This window comes from Gavia stellata, chromosome 2 (assembly GCF_030936135.1).
Source record: "Gavia stellata isolate bGavSte3 chromosome 2, bGavSte3.hap2, whole genome shotgun sequence".
Taxonomy (NCBI): domain Eukaryota; kingdom Metazoa; phylum Chordata; class Aves; order Gaviiformes; family Gaviidae; genus Gavia; species Gavia stellata.
The window spans coordinates 4,366,717-4,386,817 of NC_082595.1; the positions used below are offsets into that span (position 1 = coordinate 4,366,717).

The 20,101-nt window shown below is 47.1% G+C and overlaps 1 protein-coding gene across 1 annotated transcript; it reads right to left on the minus strand.

The window, feature by feature from the left end:
* Window positions 1–926: 926 nt before the first annotated feature.
* KCNK12 (potassium two pore domain channel subfamily K member 12) lies at window positions 927–19,495 on the minus strand. The gene is made up of 2 exons (XM_059835761.1): window positions 19,144–19,495; window positions 927–1,822 (listed from the first exon to the last, which is right to left on the minus strand). The coding sequence occupies exons 1-2, from the start codon at window positions 19,493–19,495 to the stop codon at window positions 927–929; spliced, it is 1,248 nt and encodes a 415-aa protein (XP_059691744.1).
* Window positions 19,496–20,101: the final 606 nt, after the last annotated feature.

The following is a 20,101-nucleotide window of genomic DNA, read 5'->3' on the forward strand; positions in this document are numbered from 1 at the left end:
CTGCAACGATATTGCAGAAGTAAAAGATGCAAATTTAGGACAATAGAGAGCCTACATTAATTTTAGCTACTTATTTTCATGTAGAAGTAATGAAGTAAGCATTTCAGTGGTCATGCAAACATTTGACACCAGAGGTGCGTATGGGCTTCTCTTGCACTAAATGAAGTCAGTACAGAAGTTGACAATCGCCTGGTTTCAGTAACTCAGCAGGTAGGAATAGTTTGGCACATTTTAACATGGTTCTTGATAATCCCTTCACTTTTAAGAGTTAGGTAGCAGGTAGTGTTTCAGACAAGACTGGCTAAAACCCAACATTTATAGTCAGGGGAATTCAGCCCATTTGATCCTCTACCACTGAAGTCAGTAGGATTACTCAAGTGAAGCACAGTCACCCTAAAGCTGGTGTAACCGCAGTCACCTACGTGTATGTTATATACAGGCCTGCTATGAGGAACTGCTGAAGAGCATCGAGTACAAAGTTCAGGGCCAGATCCAGACTTCAACAAACGGTGAGATACTGGTTTAGCCAAATCTTATCAACCCCAAGTTTGAATCTGGAGCCGAACTTGCCCATTTTATGCATTTTAACCCAGAGTTTGGGTTCAGGCTATGTTCTGAAGAAGAACATGTTGGTTTTGACACCATCGTAACCATGCACACCATTCTTCTATAATTGCATCAGATTCTGCAACAAAGACATCCAAGTCTCTTCCAAAGAACCCCTTTGGGGAAAATGATAATGTTACGGTAAAGATGTTACTGCAAATTAGAGAAGACTTATAAAACCCCCACAAACTCAAATGCTGAACGCCCAACGAATACCAAGGCTGTCTCTGAATTTAAATCTTTCCAGTAGTTTACAGTGATAATTCCACCCTAACCACCATTTTATTTTTATTAAAGAAACAAAAGGAATTTCAAAAACTCTACCTAGAATCACTTGTTTCTGCCAAGCGGTTGTTCATGATGGCTAGAGCACCCACCCCTGCAGAGAATCCGTTTTGTCTCGTATTGATACAAACGTTCCTCGGGTAGCCGTTGGCTGTCTCAGACAACTGCTTTTGCAAAATGGCCAGGGAGACTTTATTCGATGCTGTGAGCTCCCTCATGGAGATCATCTCTCCAGAGAGCCTCCTCCCCTCGGTGTCACTGTCGTACTGTCCATCAGCGTCCACTGAGATGTTATGTCGACGTAGGCGGGCTCCTGGGGTGATGGCGTTGCGACGTCCAAGGCGGGCACTTGATTTATGGCACTTTGGGCAACATCTGCATTCGAATTTTTTCAACACCCAGTTCAAAACTTGCTTGATTACGATTGAGATGACATTAAAAAGAGAGTATATGCAACATACCCCCATTAATATAAATATGAAGTTTCCGAATCTGTATAATCCCTGATTTTGGTACGCAGCGTTTTGGCTGCTTACCAAATCTCCAAAGCCGATGGTGCTGAAGGTGACGAAGCAATAGTACAAGGAGTCAACGTAGTTCCATCCTTCCACCGCTGTGTACATTGCAGAGGCGCAGCAGGAAAGGGTAACAGCAAAAATTCCCAAAATCAGCATCACGTGGTAAACGGACGGCTTCCACCCCACAAGGCTGCCCACCCCCGCCATAGCTGGTCCCCTTCGGAAGTTGGGAGGTAGGAGACCACTTCTTCGCAGCTGCCTCTCATGGCACGCCTTCATGATAAAGGCCAGGAGAGAGATAATGCGCTCCAAGAAGAGGTTGAAGAAAAGGATAGTGCCGGCACACCCAAAAAGGCCGTAAATGATGAGGAATACTTTTCCAGCCACGGTTGCTGGTGTGGTCATTCCAAAACCTAAGGTGTGGAGATAAATGAGTAACGTTAATGACATGGTTTTTCATGCGTAAGCTCAGGATATATGTAACTTAACAACGGCCCCATCTCACTGAAGAAAAGAAGGAGTGCTCCCTCTAAGTCAGCTTAGGCCAACACGAAATGGAGTTTTAAAGAATGAGGAAGACACCAGAAAGCTCAACGAGATGACCAAAACTCAAGAGAGAGAGCAAAACATCCTCGCAGAGATGAAAGATGATATTAACAGAGAAACACCATTCTGTAAATGCAGGTGAAAGCATTCCTGAGCCCAAACCACCTTGAGATGAGACACGGTGAAGAGGCCATTTCCCTGCTCCCATGCCAGCGTGGCCTGATGGAAAGTTTAAGCTCTCTATTGACAAGCTGTAACCCAGAGTAACGCTGTCGTTATCACTCCCGCTGAGAAGACGGAAGGTTTCAGGTTGTATAACAGATAAAAAACCAAACCCAACACCTCCCAAAGATTGAATATCGTTTTAAAAATAACAGCACTTTAAAGTCTTAACCAAACCCCAACTGCGACTAGCCCACCTGATATAATCACAGAAGGAAGGAAAAGCCATGGCTCTCTTTTAAGTCGTCAGCGAGATGCCCCCGCCGCAGAGCCGCCTGGCAGACTGGGAGCACTAGGATCTTGCAGACTGGTAATTACAGCAGGGAAAATAACTGACGCACAGGTAAATAGAAAAATCTGAGTATACAAACTCTGGAAAGATCCAGCAGCAGTATCAATTCACCTCTTCTTGACAAGAATTCTCTTTTGACATTACTCATACATGTAGTTTTATATATAAGCAGTAATGCCCTGTAGCTACAGATGCTCAAACAACAGCAAAAGTGATCTTAAATTTGCATGCAAATAAATACAGTAAGTTTGCTCCATGTTATTTGCTGATACCAGTTATTTTATGAAAAATAATTACATATATTTCACATACTATCTCAGGAGGATTCTTCTGAAACTCAGTTCTGTAGGTATTGCCCTTGTTCTGCTATTCTTCCCTGTAAAAATGCTCGGTGGTTCAGTCAAAAAGCATACTGACGGGATTGAGGTGACTGCTCACGTCCCATGAATAAATAACCACATCTAATCTAAAGTAATGGTTTGTGAAAAATCCACATGCTGAAATTCCTTTACCTTATTGTTCAATGAAAATGCTGAGCAATTAACATATTCAGGGAGGTAAACATCAACATCAGACCACATCAATGAAAGTTTGCGAAGAAAACGGAGCCACTTTTAGGATAGAACATAATGAAATCATTAAATCCAGTTTGTTAGTTTGTTATCATGACGCACCTTTAAACAGCAATGGGAACATACTCCCTATGTATAATGAGTTGAGATTGCTGCTTGAAAGCTCCTGATTTATTTTTGTAATGGCTGTATTTTTCTGGGTAATTTATTTGTACTACCTCTGTAGTTCATTGATACAGAATTTCACATTTGTTGATAAAAGAATGTAAACGCTCGTGACAAGTAAATTTGGAAATATCTTTTAAATGACATGAAGGTGCATGAGGAAAGAGGTGGTCCTACTTTCACAACAGATTTGGCACGCTTGGGAACAGCTGTGTGACAGCAATTCGGACTGTACTGTGTCATCGGTATCTCACAATAGAAACAGACTTTTCTGTAAAAGACAGTGAAAAACTTCCACAGTATTGCTAGAAGATAAAAAATTACCAAAGGGGTCATTAGAGTCTGTTTTCTGGACCCACGGTCCCTCCATTTTCTCGTGCTAAAAGGCCACCTTCGAGCAGATCTCACAAAGCTTGCCTTGGGGTCCCAGGCTTAACACGGGGGAACGGGAAGCTCCTCTCAGTTCCTCCTCCTCCGTGGGGTGAAGCTGTTATCTGGGGCGGGCTGGCTGCTCACGGGAGCCTTCTCATTTGATGCCAAATATCCACTAGTGCCTGGTCCCCAGAAGAAGCTGGGGAGATGAAGTTGCGGTTGCCAGCTAGGGATACCCGGCCAGCTAGTTATGGAGAAGGCATCTGTTCGCCCATGCCTTGTCAGCAAAGCATTTAAACATGTGCTTCACAGCAAGCATGTGAACATCACCATCAAAATAAATGGGTTTATTGTCACACATATGGCTAGACACATTTATTAATTAAAAAAAAAAAAAAAAGGAGAGATAGTGACAGTTTGGATCACACTGTAAATGCACTGAAGCTTTTTAGTATCTTCTGGCGATCATTCATGAGAGGTGGTGAAGTCTTGTATTTTCAACGCAGTTTGTTTAAGCGAGATTTCTGAAGCACAATGTTACCAAAATTCAGTATGTAGCTATGCACGGCAAAAGGACCCCTCACGGCAAGGAGAGTGCTAAGACTGACAAAAACCAGGCAAAAAAGTAAGACCAGGCATACGCAGTAACTTCAGGTCAAGAGCTAGCAGATAGAAGTGCGCTCATGTACTCTTCGTACGGGGTCTTCCTTCGCTAGCTGTGTTTGTCCCTTCGGCACCGCCTGGGCCACGATGGGGTTAGTCCCAACGTGTTCCGTACAACACGTCTGCGCTCAGCCCCTCTAAGTACATCACGACTCCTGGGTGAAAGGAATTCATCCAGAACTGCTTGTGCTTCTCAGACAGTATGAGGGAAGAAGCACAACGGTGCTTTGCATTTTTCATGGCCCTGACATACACTGTACAGGTACCTTGGGGTTGATTTTGTGTGGCTCACACACAATATTTCAACCTCCCTCATGGTAATTCTGCCCCACCCTGCCCCACAGCTTCAGATACAAGCTCTATAGCAGCATTAATTTCAGCTGTTTGATATTTCCCCCCCCAAACAAACAGAATTAGTAGAGCTGAGTTGATAAAAACACTCACTTAACACTTATCCTTTCGCAGCCTCTCATGGGTAAGTGCTGGCAATTAAGGAATCCCTCATCCTGGCTTGCATAATGGGTTTTGTGGTTACTATTCTGTTCATCTGGAGTTTTAGTTTACCTAAGCTGCTGATGGGTTCAAGAGGTAGTGTCTTACGTGCCTTGTGATACGCTTCCCGTTGCTCTTCCTTTCTCTTCTTTTCCCCATTTTCTTATGGGTAAAAGAGATGGTTGGTGCCAGAAAACAGAAGGAATAGCGGTCTTAGTACCTGTTAGCTCTTCTCTCTGGCCAACCAGTTTGGCCATTACATTGTCTTACTAGATTTTGAGATTAAACGGGTTGACAGTTCTCCCGTAAAGATATATTTAACCAGATATAGAGGAAAGTTTTGGTCACCTTGAAAACTGAACACAAGAAAGTCTTCCAGCCTTTACCACAGCATTGTGTGTCTTTGCTTCCTTCAGCCAGGCCCTCAGCTCTTCTTATAGAGGCATCCTGCCACGGGCCTTGGCTCATACAGTAAGTCAGCACAAATGAGCAATTGTTTTAAATCCCAGAGTGTAGACCATGAGAGTAGCATCACCTCTATCACCTCTTGATAATGCAGTTATATTTAAAGGAATCAAAAGAAACTAAAATTGTTGAATATAACTTTTTAAACAAATGGTTTCTCAGAAATAAAGAAAAAACCCTGTAACCAGAATGTTGCTTCCAGAGGGAAAGAAGTTCTTGCAACACAAAGACTAAGCTTTTACAGGGCTGGTCCCCAAGAGATGTGGGTTACAGAACACAGGCAGATAAACTAAGAGCAACCCATTTTGTTTCACGGCTGTTCCACACGTGCTATAGTTCATGGCTTTCCATAGTCTTGGTTGGTCTTTATTGACTAACATGTATACTGCATCAAGGAAGACATTATCATATTCTGAATTTTGAGGCTAAAATTCCATATTTGGATTCTGGTGCTCCCTTCGACCCCTTTTCCACCTGTTAGCATTTCATCATTATTCCCCTGATAGAGTCATACCTGTATTTTTCACAACTACCTCTCATTTATTTTATAGCTCCTTACCACCTAACATCCAGAAACAGTTGCCTTGGATACAGGGTCACAGCTCAGAGCCGACAAAACCGCCGCAGATGGAAACCTGCTGCTGCATCCAGCGCTTTTACGCAAGGAGTGAGAATACTACAAGGCAGTTCTTCCACCCGGCTTTGCATTTTCAGATGACAAATGAAAAACTTACTTCCCCTTTAACATCTTTGTCAGCCCACTTTATTAAAATACCCGCCTTTGAGCTCAAATAGTAAATTTTCGTAGAGATTTTGCATTGCCAGAGCCTTTAATATCAAGGTTGCTGTACAATCACATTCGATCTTATTTAGATTACTATGTGGAAACCAAGCTCCTGAACAGTAGTGGTCTGTCCAGCACTGTGTGCATTAAGACACTTTAAGTTAGACCCATGCTAAGTCTGAAGACATGAGATACCACTGCAGTTTTTAGGGCTGGTCTAACCCGTGTCGTACACAAGCTTGCAGTCTTTGGTGACCCATGTACTGGAGCAGATATCCCATGGAGAAAATAATGAGTGACCATGCAACAAAGGACCAACTCCCATAATCTATCTATCTACCTACCTACCTATGCACCTACCCACCTACCTATCTATCTATACCTGGTAATATATATACCACGTCAAGTGGAATAAGCATGCTGTTTCTGGCATTTCCTAACTTTTTTGTAATTTTAGTAACATTCTTTAACATGGACTTGTTCTCCCCAAAGCCGACAGTAAATAGATGGTCAGAGGTCCTGTAAATTGGCTTTGTGAACCAGGGTAGGCTAAACAAGGGTTGTTTTTTTTCCCCTAACTCCTATGACTGTTCACAGTACATAAAAATGTGAGTACATGCACCCAATCCACCAGAGACTGAGGGAAGAGATGCCCAGTCTATTCTGTGACCTGAAAGAGCACCGTGATAAACTCGATGAACGTAGTTAAAAACCATGCAGGTCACTAATGTTGCTCCTCGTCACATCTCCACCAGTGAAGTATTAGTCAGGTGTTCGAGACAACTGCTACTCAAAAGGAGCCACGCTGGCAAAAAAGAGGCAGGAGATGATTAATTGAATAGTACGGAGTTTCAAGGAGCTGCAGGCAATTATTAACGGCTTTCCACAGTACCAATTTTATTCTGTTTATACACAACTGTGATCAGGTTATCCGTTATCCGAAATGCTGCTGCACGTAACGTCAGTGAACACCAGAATCAATCACCCTCAGTGTTTCTCTGCTGGCTGTGATTTAAACCGCAGCCTGAAAGGTCACGGCCACATTTTCATTCCTCTTTAAAGTACATTGGTTTTTAAAAGAGTTCATAGCATTGTCAGCCTAAAATAACCTAAGCTTCCTTGACAAAAAAAAGTGATTAAGTTGGCAACCATGACAATAAAGAACTAAAAGGTAAAGCTAATAAATAGTCATTAGCTACCCGGTGCATGTGGAGGGTATAAATAGAGACCGAGCGGTACCAGTATTTTTCTGTAGAGGTGAATGACAAAGACAAACCTAAAATTATGACAAAAAGTGACTTGGGTGAGGATGAGACCGGCCGGAGAGCCACGGGATGCCGTGAGGGGCTGCCCCACGGGGACAGGGCAGGAGGCACCTGCAGCAGGGAGCGGGGTGATGGAGATGGCTGTGGAGGTAACCAGAGGCGCAGGTGGCTGTGATCCTCGGGCTGAAGAGGGGACTTGGGTGCTCCGGAGAGGAAATTTTGGAGGGGAGAAGGTGGTGAAGGATCTCCCCTGGTAGGAAGGGGACAGGGCAGCTAGTTGGGGGCTGAGAAGCTGCAAGGAAACCTCCGTCTGGTGAAATCCCCTGAAGATGGGAATACGAAGCTTGACCCCGCATGCAGGGTACTTGCACGTGGAGGTGCTGCCGTGTGCGGCCAATACCTGGCCAGGTCAGCAGGCAGGTGAGGAGGGGACCCCATCTCCTACGGAGAAGGTGTCCTCTGTGACCGAGCTGGAACAATGCATTTAGGGTGAAGGATATGCCAGATCTGAGAGGAGTAAGTGTGAGGTTTCTTCTCAGAAAACTCAAGTGTTACCACCTTGACAGGGGTCTAAGGCATTAGGGGTGCCCTGCTAAGATCCCCCAGGAAAGGGGAGAGGACTAACCTCTTCAAAACCTGACTGCTCACGTATGTTTACCATCTCCTCCTCGCAGCAGGTTTCCCAAGTGTGTTTTTCTACGCTGACACCTTCTAGTTGAGCTTTCCAAGAAAGATCTTCAATTTCTAGTGAGTACTCAGCAGGCACATTTATCAGCTCAAGTAGCCTAACTTTTGTAAATCTGAGTGATAAATGACCCATAAAAAAAGAAACGCCGGGGCTCCAGCTTCACCAGCAGCAGCAGTACTCTTGCTCTATTCATTTGCCAGAAGTAGGCAAGCTTTTTCCCCAAGTTGTACTGCATGTTGCCCTTTCTGCGTACAGCCTAAGAACAAAGTGCGTACCAAAGACTAACCAAAAAAACCACACCCTCGCTCACTACTAAATGCCATTATTGTAAACACGTAGCCCAGTAAATATAGAAGGAGGCTGATATCTGGTCTGGCCAAGCTGCTTTGGCGCAGAACCAAGACAAGGAAGAAGCAGAAGTGTCTCTAAATCAGTTTTACAGTTCCCTGGCTGGGGCCGGCTCCTCCATGCACCTTGTACAAGCAAACGGGGACTGACTTCTGCCAAGCCACCAGCGTCGCCAGCCAAACAGCAGCTCTGGCCCGAGGTCTTGCTAAGCAGCCCCCCTGAAGAGGGAACACATGGGGAGGGTCACGGGCTTGAGGCTGGAAATCTTTGGCAAGCTTACGTATGGGTTTTCCGGTTAATCCTACTGCATCAGGACACAGTTTCTAATGAGGGATAGGGGCCTTCTCCTAAAAGGAGATGATGGAGAATGAAGTTCAGAGAAATATGAAAATCAGAGGAGTATGAATTAAACTGCATGCAGAAAAAGATAGTCAGGACCTACAAGCTGGCATTATTCTTGCTGACTCTCAACTGTAAAGGGATGGAGGTGTCCTGCGGCGTGACAGTCTTCCTTAACCTCTCCATTAACATATTGTTCATAAATAAACTTTCTTCCAGAGGTTTTATTGCTCTTATAAATAATATAATCTTCTCTGCTAAACTCTTGGGGCCAGACTCTGGTTTACAGTCATAAAAATCAAGACTGAAACTATTTTCTTCATTTTATGCTACTTTTCTTGGGCAAATCTTAAGCAACATGATACTAAACCCCCTCTTGTTTTGTCAGTTACTCTGCCCCTTGCCACAGCTGGGGTGCTCTCATAGCTTGTTAAAACAGAAAGAATATGAGTTAGTGTTGGCTAAATTAGCACTAAACCACCTCACAAAGGAAAACTTCCAGAAAAAGGGGATGAAAGCAGGATATGCTCTTTCTTCTGGTTGCAGTCTGTCTCCTTGTGAATTGACCTAAGCTAGTCCAGAGCTGCTTCTCGTGGCTGCCTCCACACCTGATGACCAGAGTCCTATCTTTGGTTTGTTTTCTTTCCTTATACTAACAGCTGGGTGAAAACCATTTTGCTATAATCTCTTCTGAAATGGTGGCGGCGTTAATAATGGAAAAATATAGCCCATAAGCTCCTCAGTTGTTTAAGCTATATTACTGTGGAAAAACACTTCCTCGCGCTAGAGGCTAACGGTCTTTAATCCTGCCTTAACAGCCGTCGGGGCCGTATCGAACCCTTGCTCACGTCTGAGGTTGTGTGCAGGAGCATCTGCCTTGGCTGACCGCACTGTCGAACCTCAGCTAAACCACTGAGGTTTCTGAGACACTATCAGACAGAGGAAACTTCTCTGAATTTAGAGTAACTATTTTCAAAAATCTGTGGAAAACAAAAGCATGATAACCAAGAAATAGACAAAGTCTGCCTCAGTAACCAGGGATATACACGAAGGCATAGCTCATGGATCCCAAGAGTGGCCGATTCCTTCTCTCTCTTGAGATGCGTCCAATATCTGAAGCCACGCACTGCCACCTTCTCTGACCTTCCTACAGTCTTCATGTAGCTGATGATATGAGTCCAGGTGAACAATGTTTCAAAAGTTCATTTCCCTTGCAATCTTAATTTTTCATCCTTTAAAGCTGCTTCCACTCTTATTTTCCTGTGTTTCTGAGAATTTTTTTGTGTGGATAATTGTGTACCGAAGCAACACCCTAACAAGAAAAAGCTTATGCCCTGTCATTTCAAACGGAGTGCTTCAAACATTAGCGTTCATGCATGCTTTGCCTGTTTATTGAAACTTGCAGTCGCACTTCAGATGCCCGAGTAGACCCAAAGTTGTGCAAAAGTTTTTTGCGGAACTGCAAGGAAAAAAAAATGACAGCACCATTTTTCTTGAGACATTATGGGCTTCGAAAGAACACTTGCACGTGTACTGCTACTCCGGCGTCAGTACATCTCATGATACTTCGCCTTTCAGGCTAAGAAATAGCATTATCTGAATTTTGCAAATGATCTTGAGTGTACGTCGTATTTCCCCACATGGGAAGTCTGATAAAACAAGACATTGCTCCTGGGCTTTCTAAGCCTTACAGATGGGAAAGGCTGTCAAATGGTTAAATCACCGGCTTATCTTTTGACTGGATTAAACTTGCAGCATATTTTTCTTCTGTCACCGCTGTTTGTGTAGGTAGGTATTCACAGAGCATCTATTTCTCAATAGCTGCCTCGGCTCTTCTGCTTTACAAAGAGTTAACTTATAAAGATGGACCTGTAGGATAAAAAGACCCTAAACATACAAACATCTTTTCCACTGTTTGGCCAGTTCTTTTCCAAATCTGTGTATAAACTTCTACAGTTACAATTTAATGAAAAAACTCTGATAAAGCTACCTCAACTTCTTAATGGTTTAAATATGCCTTCATGAGTCCTTTATTTCAAAAAGTTCCAACTGAAAGCAAAGAAGCAAATTCTCAAGTATCTTTTTTCTCGGGCAGCTCTTCTAATTCCTTCACGAAGGCACGAAGACCTAATTTTAAGTAACTGTAATAGAAATACAGGGTGACAGGACTGCTGACTAACCAGTTACTTCTCATTTTCTATTTCTGCATTTAACTGTTCCTTCCTTAGTATGCATTTCCCTTGACTACTTTTGAAATTTAATGATACTGAAGAACTTTGCCACTTTATCAAGATAATTTTGAGGTTTTGATTTTATCCAAGATTTTCCTGGTCCACACAGTTCTGCCAGCAGCAGTTTTTGTAAGTGGATAACCCATTTTATCAAACAGCTTCTTTCTGCCCCTCTCATTAAAATCACAATTTGGATTTAAGATCTTCACACCACAGTCATTTCCAGCCCCAAAGGGCTTAAAGTAGACTTGACTCCATACACATTGAGCATGAATGACACAGTATTCTTTGTTTATCCTCATGAGATAAATATACTGCTTGCACAATACTCGGTCTGAGCAAAGACAGAATGAGAGAATATTCAATAACGAATAATCAAAAGGATTCTATCCAGTTTTCTTTTAATTGAAATGTACTGAATTAGTTTCTCATCCAGTTCTCACGTGAGCAAATTTCTCCTAATTGCTGTTTCTGCCTTGGTTAAATTTGCCTGCCAAAGACTTGAGAATGAATGTGAACATTTGGCCCAACATTTCTAAAGGGGAAGAAGCTGCAGTGGTACAAGCTCAGAAAGATTAAAGTTCATTGAGGAATCACTGTGGGGCTATATTTGTTACCAAGGTATTATCACTTTTTTCATCAACGAGTAAGGAGCACTTACTATGGATTTTTAAACACGAGCAATAGCAGTGTCTCAGCCATATATGCAATCCCATTCGTTAACATCAAACCGTTCAATTTCCTATCTCGTTCCACTCCAAAGCTTTAATTACTTGAAAAGGCTGCTAATGCTTTGCCTCGTCTCATGCAATTAGATTTAATTTTCATTCTGCTTCTCTTGGTTTGATTCAAGAGAGATTGCATTGAAACCTTCTGATGCCTATAGCTAGGTGTGCCACCCACTGCCATCAACACACCCACTGAGCTCAGAGATGAATTACTTACAGTAATGTCAAGCACCAGTAAGCGCGGGCAACATCAGACCTACATCTGTTTGATAAACCTAGCGTGCCAATACAATGAGTAAGGTGGGATTTCCTAAAGCTCTGTAGACTGGTCTGCTATTGACTTCAGCAGAAGCAGGCTATTGAGGAGATATAAAATTAAACATATTTGATTTGTCTGGATTGCTATGCAATCACCCCTTAGGTTATAACTCTGTTTGTTACTTAAGTGCTTCTAGTCACAAAAGGTTTTATTATCACTTCTAAGATTTATTGTGCTCAGGAGGACTTTCACGTTTCAAATGTTCACCAGCATGAACCCTACTCTTTGTCCTTACCTACCTTCTCCCAAAATGCACTCAGATATGCACTCGGTGCTGACACACTATGAAAACTGTCTCTTTTGATGAAGGTAAGCAAGGCTCACATGGATCATGGGTACAGGCTATGTTTCCAATAATATCAGGCTGTCTTCACACTAAAAATTGCAGATGAAATGTTCCATGTTGGTCTTCTGTTGCTCTAAGCCTGATGCTACTACGGCAAGAGGTAAAATTCATTAAATTAAAGAAATGACATTATATTTTCCAGCACAACACCAGATGTGGATATTGTTACGTGAAGTTAATTGCCAACAGATCTATCCTATAATTGTTTTCCTCTTCTCTCCACAATGAAGAGCAATTAAAGTTTGCATAAAAACAAGACACACTGTCTTGCAAAGATGGACCCATCAGTAAAAGTGAGGAAAAACAGTGAAGTGTGTATGATCTGAGTTAAACTGAAGACAACCGGAGAAGGGAGAAACAGTTAGACTGAAAAGAGAAATGAGGGTCAATAACAGGATTAACACTAGGGAAGAGGGGCACGTGTGATGGGGAACAGAAAGAAACTGTAAAGCTTTACTTTTGACTTCTTTGGTAGTTTTTTACTTGAAAGACTGTAAATACGTGAAACCAATATTCAAAATTTAATCAAGCAAACACATTATCAGAGGAGGAGGGCGTGCTAATTGGGAGGGAGGCAGCAGAAATCAAGAGCGCCTGGGAAAGGCACGTGACCAGGGAGCATGAGATAAGCTGTAAAAGAAGGAAAGGGGGAATATCCCCAGGAGAGCAAAGGGGGAGGGCAGGGACTAGGGGCTGGCTGGGCTCCGTGGGAACACAGCCCGTAGGGTTTCAGGCAGGATTTGGAATTACGAGCCCACAACAAACAGGGCAGCTGATAAGCCCAGTAATTGTGATGCCTCACTCCTATCAGAGGCGCAATGACTGGTTGACGAGGAGGTTGGTTAGTAATACAGACCGACTGGCTGGAGCCACGCGTGTCACCTCCGCGGATGGAGAGCTGTCAAAGCGGTATTTTGCAAACCACCAACGGGCTTTGCAATCACATCTCCGAGCTCTTGTAAATGCATAGGGAACCGAAATACAGGTATTCGCTGCCCAGCAGGAACATCACTGAGGACCAAACTGGACGTAGCGCTAAGCGGGAGGTATGTACCCACTAGATAGACATTGCTCCTTCAATTACCCGAGCCAGAGGGACCCTGAAGGCTGCAAAAATGGAGAAGCCTTGGTTACAAACTCCAGTTTGTCTTTGTTTTGAAGCTGAACCAGCACACAATATAAATATAAAACTTCCCCTGACTTCTGAGATGTGGGACAGTATCCCCTGTGATGCCAGGAAAATTCTTTATTCCCTGATGTTATAGAGGGGCTTTGATTTTTGGGTGACTGCTCTGAGATGCTGTGGTGCTCGACATTCAGTTCGGAGACCCCAGGTTTCAGTGCTCCGGCTGAGCACCCCAAACTCCACAGCCACAGCGAAAAGCAGTGCAATTTGGTCGTCCCCTGGCTTAACGTCTCCAGCCGTAAAACAACAATTAGATCTCCATTGTACTGATGTTAGTGTTTTGAAACACAGGGCTTTATAGATAGGGTTTAATATTTAAGAAACCACTGAAACTGTTAAATTAAGTAATCTGAGCTGATGTGCTCTGTAGAAATCACTCAGTTTAGGTGACCGAAGCGCAGTAATAGCTTCACTTTCTGGGTCTGGCAAAACCCTACATGGGCAGGTAAACCCTAAGCACTACTGAGACTTATTAATATTTTCAGAAAACTTTTTTCTTTTAAAACGGGCTTTATTTAAAGTACTGGGGTCCTCCCCTTCTGCCTTCTAGAATCAAAACCCAACAGACTTAGGGTCAAAATTATTTCATTGCAACCCTTCAGTGGGGAAACCTCAAGTCACCCACATAATTACGTGGATGTACTCCAAGTACAGCTTCCTGTTGTTGCTCTCAACTACAGGAAGACAAGCTGTGATTTAGATTACTTTTCTGCTCAGAGCACCCAACCTATGCCCACAGCTTTAGGAAAGTCCCATCAGTGGTACCCAAAGAAGTTAATGCTCCCACGAAGCTACAGCAAGGAGAAAACATTGCTATGGCGCCAGGTCTTCATCTGAGGAAAATCACCGTAGGATCACTTCTCTCCACAGAAGTATGCTGACCATTGACTCGCTGACCTCTGAGCCTCTTGCTCTCCGTTCTTTATCAAGATTACCAGGGCGAGAAAATAACTTTCAGATATCCACTGGCACATTGATCAAAACATCACACGCACCTAAGGAATCAGATCTGGCCGCAGCAGACCAAGCTGAAACACACTCTCATGCTGGCTGCAGACTGTATATAGGCTGGCAAAGACAAATAACCTGACGCTGCAGCTTAATAACACTGCTTGATCTCCCAACTGCTTTCTCGTTTGGCTTTTGTTTGGTTTTTTTTGACTTGAAGGTCAACTCTGGAGGCAACTGGCCCCTAATTTGAAGCCTCTGCAAAAGCTGCCTGCAGAAGCCTCAGAGAATTGCAGAGCCCTGAGAAAGCGTAACACTGATGCCGATCAGGTGCACACTCTGGTTTGACTGTCGCCTTTTGGTTTGCATTGGCCGTATAGACAGGGAAATGGCATTCACGGAGAGCAGAGAGCCAGAACCTTCCCCAGCTGCAGCTCAAATTCATATCCTGAAATATATCAATGAAGAAGACAGGGCAAATATATTTTCCCCTTAAAGCCTTCAGAGCAATTCGATTATTTGTGGAATTTCTTGCCAAATTACCATGTGAATCACCTGCTCTTGGGTAGGCTCGCTCCCTGGCTCCTAGCAGTGCAGCCCAACATCTGACCATGCACGCGCTCAGCTGTCTGCCTGCCTTTTGCACATCACTTCCACTGAATTATCGCCTTCAGCACACCTGGACCTCCAGATTTTCTCAAAAGACTATGATACAGAGCCAGAGGAGATTGTAGAAGTGAGTGTTTATGGTGCCTAGGTTGTGGAGCGCAAGGAGCAACGATGTGCTGGATATGCTGGGTTCCTACAGAGGACCCAGAGAGAAGGGGCTCTAACCCAGCCGACATCCTAAGCAAGGAGAGCGCAGCTGCCGGGAGCTAGGTAGCTGGTAGAAACCACCGAACGTTACGTCTCTCATTATGTGGCCTCTCTTCGTGTGGGTTCAAAGCCCACCTCACCGCAGGGCTGTGCCTTATCTCCCTGCGGTGACAGTAGAGAAGAGCATGCCCCAGCCCTTTGGGTGGAGCTGTCAGTCCACACGAATAGTGAGTCATTTAACAGGTCAGGGATAAGGAGAGGAAGAACAATCCCGCTCACACCTCTACACCGTGCCCTAAACTCCTGTAACCCTCGCACAGCTGTACAGAGGGACGATCTTTGCACTTTTTCTTCCCAGAAGCCCTTCTCAAGTACCTGTAACCCAGACATGTTCCATCCCAAAACAATCCACCCGCAGCAAGGGCGCTTTTTAAAAATACTATATTGAAAAAACACTTTTACATGCTGGAGTACTTCTTTTGACCTAATTTTTAATGCCTGGTATAGATTTCTATAAAGCAATTGTATCACTTGATTTTTGAAACACATGCACTTACATGTAAGAAGCTTAAAATCCAAATGTAGTAAGTCGATGTCTCAATATGTTTTAGTAGGTAGGCACCTAATGTTTAGTCTAACATTTAAGAGAGGAAGAAAGTCTGGGTACAGAGTCTAGACTCATGGACTGAGTCAGAAATCCAGAGCTTCAGGCATCCCGGAGTTGCCTTATGCGCTAGGCAGAATGAACCTGTGCTACTAGAATACGGGAAAGCTGTGATTGATGATGCTGTACTCTGCAACACTGCACCAGGAAGAAAACTGGTCTGAGTTATGCTTTAATTTCAGTCTTTAATCAAGTGCTGGGAATTATTTGTGATTTGCATTTGGGGAAGGAAAAAAACTCAACTGAAAAACAAAGCCTACTGCCAGTTAGACCAATGAATCAAGGATAAATTCCACCTTGCTGCTCCTTCAAGGTATCAGTACAAAAATAATAATAAATGCCTACGAGAAAACACCTTTTGGAGTGCAAAATGATGACTGAAGAATCGGAGGCTCCCTCCCTCTGTTCCACTTACACAAACCGCAGGAAAACTTGCAGCCCTGTCCCTGGGTGACCGTATTTCGATGCCTACGTATGAAGGATTTAGTAGTTTTCTTAAAACCAGCGAGAGCAGAGTGAGAACTTGAAAAGACCCAGTGAGTTTTCTGTAAGTTGGAATCCTCTACAGATAAAGGGCTGAGTAACCTGGGGGTGATTTACCCTTGATAGGTGTGGTGTCTACTCGCTGTTTGTTAAGCAGTGAGTAAGAAAGCTTGCCGGTGCATCGCTAGGATAGGAGCGTGTTTAGCTGGAGTAATAAAGTTGCTTTGACACATGTAACTGATGAAGTTATTGGGGAAGGCAAGCTGTTTTGACTCTAGATGTCTGGTAGTTCTTGGCGAGCTCGAGCAAAGACAGCATTCTCCTCGTCAATTAAGCGTGACACAAAGGCAAGTGAAATTGCTCTGAACCAGGATAATACGGTGTGTGAGCCGATAGCGGAATCAAAGGTACTCCAGGTAGGTAGGTACAGAAATGAGCTGGCTGGGAGGGAACAAAGGGACCATGACAGAACGGCTCTGGAACTGCTCCCCCAGGTGACATTTTGATGCCTACCATTTGGTTTCTCCCACGCTGGGCCCGTGAGCGAGACAGCTTTGTGCACGTTTCATTAAGAGTACAGCTTTTGGGTTTTAGCGGGACAACTAGTTAATTCGCTGGGTGTTTTTGCTTTTGCTGGGCAAACACGGCCAGCAAGAATAACCGAATACGACGGTGCGGTGGAAGAAACCTTGCCCGTGGAGAAGCAGCTGAGCTCACAGTGGGCTTTGCCCCTCTACAAGCTGCAGCACCTTGAAGAGGCGAGCGAGGAGAAGAGCTGGGGTGGGGCAGCAGTTCCTCTTCATCCGCAGGAGCTGTACACGTAGCCGGTAAAAGCTGGGATGGGGTGCAACAGCCTCGGGACACCGGTACTCCAGGAGACACTACTCCTGCTGGGGCCATCCAGCTCAGCCCCCCCCAGCACAGCGGCTCTGCCACAGCCTTCGCTGTGCCCGAAGGCACAACTCAGCTTCGCTTCGAGCCACCTTCTGCTGCATCGCCTCACCCAGAGCAAAACCGTGCTCCACAGCAGGCTTGCTGAACTCACGCAAAGTACTGTAAGTAATCCAGGAGTAAGTACTAGCAGGTAGTATGCCAAGAGAAGGTACTACTCAGGGGAAGGCTTGGCAGAATCCAGCCTTTGTTGTAGCTCGGGAAAAACAATCTTCAGCCTCCACCTTGCAGGTGCGAGACGCGGGCGTTATTGGCTATGAAGAGAGAGCGGTGCTCTACGTTGCAGTACAGGAATATGAGAGACACCATTTTCGTTCAGCCGTTTACACCTGCCAGGACTGCCAAAAAACCCTGCCGAATTCCTCATTCCCTCCACGCTGCCGGCAGGCGACGAGGCGGGGATGCAAACAACGGCTTGTGAATGAAGGGGAAACATTTTACATTTCAAGAACCACAGAGAGGAGAAGCCAGGGCTGGCGGAGAAGCGAAGGGATCAGCGTTTACACATCTCCTGAAGGCTTCTCTGTTTGCCACAGCAGGTGTAAGGGAAGAGTGGGTTTGTTAATATACTGACTTTTTTCCCCCATCCATTCAGGTCGGTCATAATGATCTCTTAAAAATATATGCTCTGGTGATGAAGAAGGCCTAACACTTAATTAAAATGGTGTTTTAATGACTGGACTATTGAATGTACTTGAAAAGGAAAAGTTAACTGGATTATTCAATGCAAAAAGTAACAATACTTGACAACATCGCTGCAGTCACCATCACGACTCTATTATACAGATTAGTCACTATTGATAAAACATTTCCCGAACCTAATGAAAGTAAGCGCAGTAACGAGCTGTGCGTTTCGTCCTCTCTAATAAAGGGGGAGCGTGGCGTTTATGCTCAGGAGCGCCAAGACAATTGGCTTGTTACAGAACTTCAAAACTGGCAGAGGGAGAAAATTGGCAAGATCCTGCGTCCGCAGGGACGGGATCTCTCAAGCGATGCTCCGAGAGCCGCAGATAGCCACGGCTTTACTTCACCTCCCACACGATGTTTCTTAATGGTGCTTTTAGAGTCAAAAATGGTTAATTTTGAGTAAAAAAATATTCCTCCCCCCAAACCTCACCATTTGCTGCTGAAGTGCTGCTCTTGCCCAACACCCATCGGATACGAGAAACCGCAGTGGGCTGTAGTCGGATGTACCGAGAACGCACAGCTGGAAGACACACAGCTTCGTGTTGCTTACGGCTTCGTTCACGTACGCACCTTAACTTTGCCACCAGTTAAAACCAGTACCAAGTCCAGCGGTCGGGCACGGCGAAAGCCTGGCTACCGCTCAGCACCTTCACTAGCCCCGCTGCCTCCCAGCCCCGGCAAGGAGCCGTTCGAGCGCCAGGCGCAGCCCGCGGCAGGCGGGGGAGCGGGCCGGGGCTCAGCCCCGCTCGCCTCTTCGGGCCGGCTGAAGCCCGACCGTGCAACCGCACCGCCGGCAGCCAAAGTTTGCCGGGGGCGGGGGGCGGACCGGGGGCTCCCGCCGCGGCCGGGCCCGGGGCACCGGCTGCCGCCCCCGTCAGCGCTCCTGCGGCCCCAGCGGGAGCCGGAGCGCGGCGGAGCGGAGCGCGGCGGAGCGGAGCGCAGCACCGGGTCCGCGGCCCCGTGCACCGGGGCGGGAGGTGGGACCGCGACCCCCGGGGGGGGGAACACAGGGACCCGGACCCCCCCCCCCCGCCTGCAAGGCCCCCGGTCGCCATAGCAACGCGGCGGCGGCGCCTCTCCCCAAACTTTGGTCGCTATAACGACCGCCCCGGGGCCGCGGCGTCCCCCGGGCCCGGCGCCCCGCCGTCGGGCCGGCGCTCACCTATGGTGGAGACGACGGTGCCCACGAAGTAGAAGGCGCCGGGGAAGTCCCAGCGGGGCCGCAGGGCGTCGACGCGGATGCCCGCGGCCATGGCCGCCTCGTAGCTCCGCAGGAAGGCGCGCAGCTCCGGCAGGCTGATGTTGAAGATGCGGCTGAAGTTGTGGAGGGTCCGGTTCCAGCGCAGCTGCGCCGCCGCCTCCGACGGGCTCTCGAGGGCCGAGAAGACGGTGGCGCCGGCGCTCAGGTACGCCGCGATGAGGGCGGCCAGCAGCAGGAACCGCCCGTTGTCCTCGTTGAGGGGCGCCAGGCGCCGCCGGCGGCAGGAGCCCGCCGCCCCCCGCGGGGGCATCATCCGGTGCGCGGCGCGGCGGGCGCGGCGGGGGCCGCGCGCATGGGGCGGCGCGGCGCGGAGCCCGGCGCAGCGGCGGCGGCGGCTTCGCTGCAGGGGCCGCGGCTCTGAGTCATCCCCCGGCGGGGCTGCCCGCCCGGCTGGCGGCGGCGCCCCGGGGCCGCCGGCCTCGCCCGCCCGCCCTCAGCCCGACGCCCCGCGCCCCGGGGGCCGTGGGCAGCTGCGGCGCGGCCTCGCCGGCGCGCCCCGGCCGGCTCGCTCTGGCCATGCGGGGCGGCGGCGGCGGCGGCCCCGCCGCGGGGGAGACCGCCGCGGGGAGGCGGAGGCGGAGGCTCCGCGCGGCGCCCGGTCGACGGCGGGCGGAGGGCGGGAGCGTACGGCGCGGCCCCCGGGGAGCGGCATCCCCGGCGGGAAGGCTCCCCCGGCCCCGCTGCCGCCGTCCGCCCGCCCGCCCCTCCGGGCCGGGGCGCCGCGCCGCCGCCGGTGCCGGTGCCGCGCCCCCGGGGTGCGGCCGCGCCCGGCCCGGGGGAGGGACGGGGCGGCCCTGCCCTGCCCTGCCCCGCCCCGCCCCGCCCGCCGCTCCCCACCGCGGCACCGGACGGCTGCCGA